The 2,886-nt window shown below is 48.4% G+C and overlaps 1 protein-coding gene across 1 annotated transcript; it reads right to left on the reverse strand.

Annotated features, from left to right (window-relative positions):
- Window positions 1-16: 16 nt before the first annotated feature.
- Window positions 17-2,140, reverse strand: LOC113979278 (keratin, type I cytoskeletal 10-like; the record flags this gene model as incomplete). Its single annotated transcript, XM_027706719.1, has 3 exons — window positions 1,652-2,140; window positions 692-774; window positions 17-173 (listed from the first exon to the last, which is right to left on the reverse strand). Coding segments are annotated over exons 1-3 (729 nt in total), but the record flags the coding sequence as incomplete, so codon positions are not given.
- Window positions 2,141-2,886: the final 746 nt, after the last annotated feature.

Below are 2,886 nucleotides of genomic sequence, written 5' to 3' on the forward strand. Positions count from 1 at the left end.
GAGGGGCAGGACCTACCTCCTCGTGGTTCTTCTTCAGGCAGCAGAGCTCCTCCCGCAGCGACTCCAGCTGCGCCTCCAGGTCGGACCTGCAGAGCGTCAGCTGGTCCAGGACCTGGCGCAGCCCGTTGATATCGGCCTCCACGCTCTGGCGCAGGGCCAGCTCCGTCTCGTACCTGGGTTGTGCAGGGAAGCACAGATTCAGGATGAGAACATCCCACACGGGCTTTCTTTGTGCCCAGATCTCCTTTCCCAGCTCCCTGCTGTGGTCTGCGTTTGCTGTCCATGCTGAATGCACCGTGCCTCGGATTTCTGCACCACTTCATGTCTATTATGTGAGAGCTTTCCTTCCTCAGCTGGTTTTTCCCTGCTCCTGCTCGCTGTGTATTTGGTATCACTTACTCAGCTGCATTTCTGCTTTGCTGATCCCATCTGTTCTGGTCTGGGGTGGAAATGGACCACTCCCTGCAGTGCCCGTCCCCAGCCTCACCACAAACGCTGTTGCTAAATGTTTTACCCAAGAACACTAATTAAGGGAGGGCTGGTGACCAGGAGCAAAATGCCTTTCATCATCCTGCCCTACCACAGTGGTGTGGGGAGACCTGTCTGGAGCCTCTGTAATTGGTGCTCTGAGCCTCCCCAGCGAGGTGGGAAGGAGCAGGGGGGAGGCAGCAGGTTCAGAGGGGGCACTCACTTCACACGGAAGTCATCGGCAGCCATCCTGCTGTTATCGATGTCCAGGATGATCTTGTTGTTATCAATGGTTGCACAGACAATCTGGAAAAGAGCAGAGCATGAGAGATGTCTCCTTCTCTCCTGTTCTACTCTGTAGGTCTTTCTGCATTGCAGTTAGGCAGTAACCCTGCACAATTCCCTTTTTCTGTTTCCTTCTCACTTAAGTAACCTAGTTCCTTGAGCAGAGAAGGTGAAGGAGGGGGCTTTGCCTCCTTTACTCACAGTCAGTAAAGAGATCAATTATGTAGAGGCTGGGAGTTAAAGAGCTGTGAGATGAGGCATCTCAGTTTCAAGATCTGAAGGCAAGTTCCAAAGAGGCTTCACAAAGTGAACCTGAAGAACCTTCCTTAAGTCACTAAATCTCAACTGATATTCAAGCTGGAGTGTTCTGGGCTTCAGACTTAAGGGACTTCAGGGAAGATGGTTGAAAGGTTACTTTAAGCCTTAGGATCAGCTTTTATTGTGGATTTATTAGTGTGAGGCTGTTTGTGCCCCTGTGACAATCAGTTTCAATACACAGCTTTTCTCACCTAGAATTTATAATGTTTCACTTCATAAAGCATTCAATGTGTATGTTTTGCCCTTGTTCCATAGTTCTCTTTGCTTTGCTTCCCCTACAGAGCTGACACCACTACCTTTCCTCAGAGCACACTGGTAATACCCTATTTACAGTTGTACAGTCCAAACACAATGTACCAAAACATCCTTTCCCTTTTCCAGAACGTTCTCCCACCCGTACCACCTTGCAGCACCCATCCTTGATGTGCCCCCACACTCAGCAGTGTCATAGGGGAACTTGCCAAAATTAGTTTGTGAACACATTCAGCAGCACCAAAGTTCCCCCGACAAGTGCAGCAGGTTCTAAACAGAAATTCAGCAATGAGCTGTCAATGGGGAGAATAACCCAGAGGGGCATTACCTGGTTCTGAAGGTCCTCGATCTCTTTGTAGTAGCAGCTGTAGTCCCGGGGCTCGCAGGACAGGCCCTGTGTCGCGTACCACTCTCTGATCCTGCACTCCAGCTCGGCATTCTCCTTCTCCAGGCACTTCACCTTGTCCAGGTAGGAGGCCAGGCGGTCATTGAGGTTTTGCATGGTGACCTTCTCATCGCAGGACGACAGCAAACAGTCGCCACCGAGACCCCCAACAACCACCCCTCCTCCGAGGCCAAAGCCCAGGCCATTGCCATAGCAGTTGCCACCTCCATAGCTCCCACCAGCCAAGCTACCAACGCTCAGTCCCCCTCCATAATTCACTCCACCGCAGTAGCTCCTTCCAGAGAAACCTCTGGCACTGCCTATCCCATAGGAAGAAATCCGTGCTCCACCACCACCACCAATGATACAGCTGCCACCACTGCTCCTGCCTTTGCTAGACACAGTAATAGTCTCCTTAATGTTGCAACTCATGGCGACAGCGGTTGGCAAGGCAAGCAGAAGCCCAAAGCAAGATGCACAGCTTGATATGAAATCAGACTGCGAGCTGGCCGTGGCCGCCCATCCCTATTTATACCTTCCACAGTGGGTGTCACCACTGCTCCTTCTTCCCATAAGGCTGGCTACTCCAGCCATTGGTGCCAAGAATAATTTCTCAAAGGGAAGTTTCCTTTCAAGAAGCCTGGTAGACGAGGAAGATGCTTTACATGTCTCTTGCTAATTTCAAAAATACATTAGCAATAATGTTTTATGAATCATCAGCTTTTTGTTTATGATGCAAACTTACAGCATTAAGCCAGGAAAAACACTGTCCTAAATTACATACCAGGAAGAAATCATTAAAGGTTATTGCATCAAAGAGCTCTTTATCTCTCATTAATTTATTTTCATTTTATTTTGAGTTGAACAAGCAGTTTTCATGCAAGGTGCTGAGGTTGGAATATGCAAGATGAAAAAGAAAGAAGAAATACTAAGTTTGCTTCTCGAATGATGTATGAGGAATGATGTAAGAACTCTGTAGAGAGATCAGAGACACAGAGATTAACCTTTAAATCTCTCCACTGGCAAAATGACAAATCTGGAACACTCTGCTACGAGACAAGTGAGACCAAGGAGGGATCTCTTAATAGACACGGATGAAAGGTTCTTCATATATGATTGTGGCTCTCCAGTAATTCACAAGGGATTTGTTTCATTATGTGGAGAGTGTAAAGGAAGGT

This window comes from Neopelma chrysocephalum, unplaced genomic scaffold (assembly GCF_003984885.1).
Source record: "Neopelma chrysocephalum unplaced genomic scaffold, ASM398488v2 Primary Assembly neopelma1_64751, whole genome shotgun sequence".
Taxonomy (NCBI): domain Eukaryota; kingdom Metazoa; phylum Chordata; class Aves; order Passeriformes; family Pipridae; genus Neopelma; species Neopelma chrysocephalum.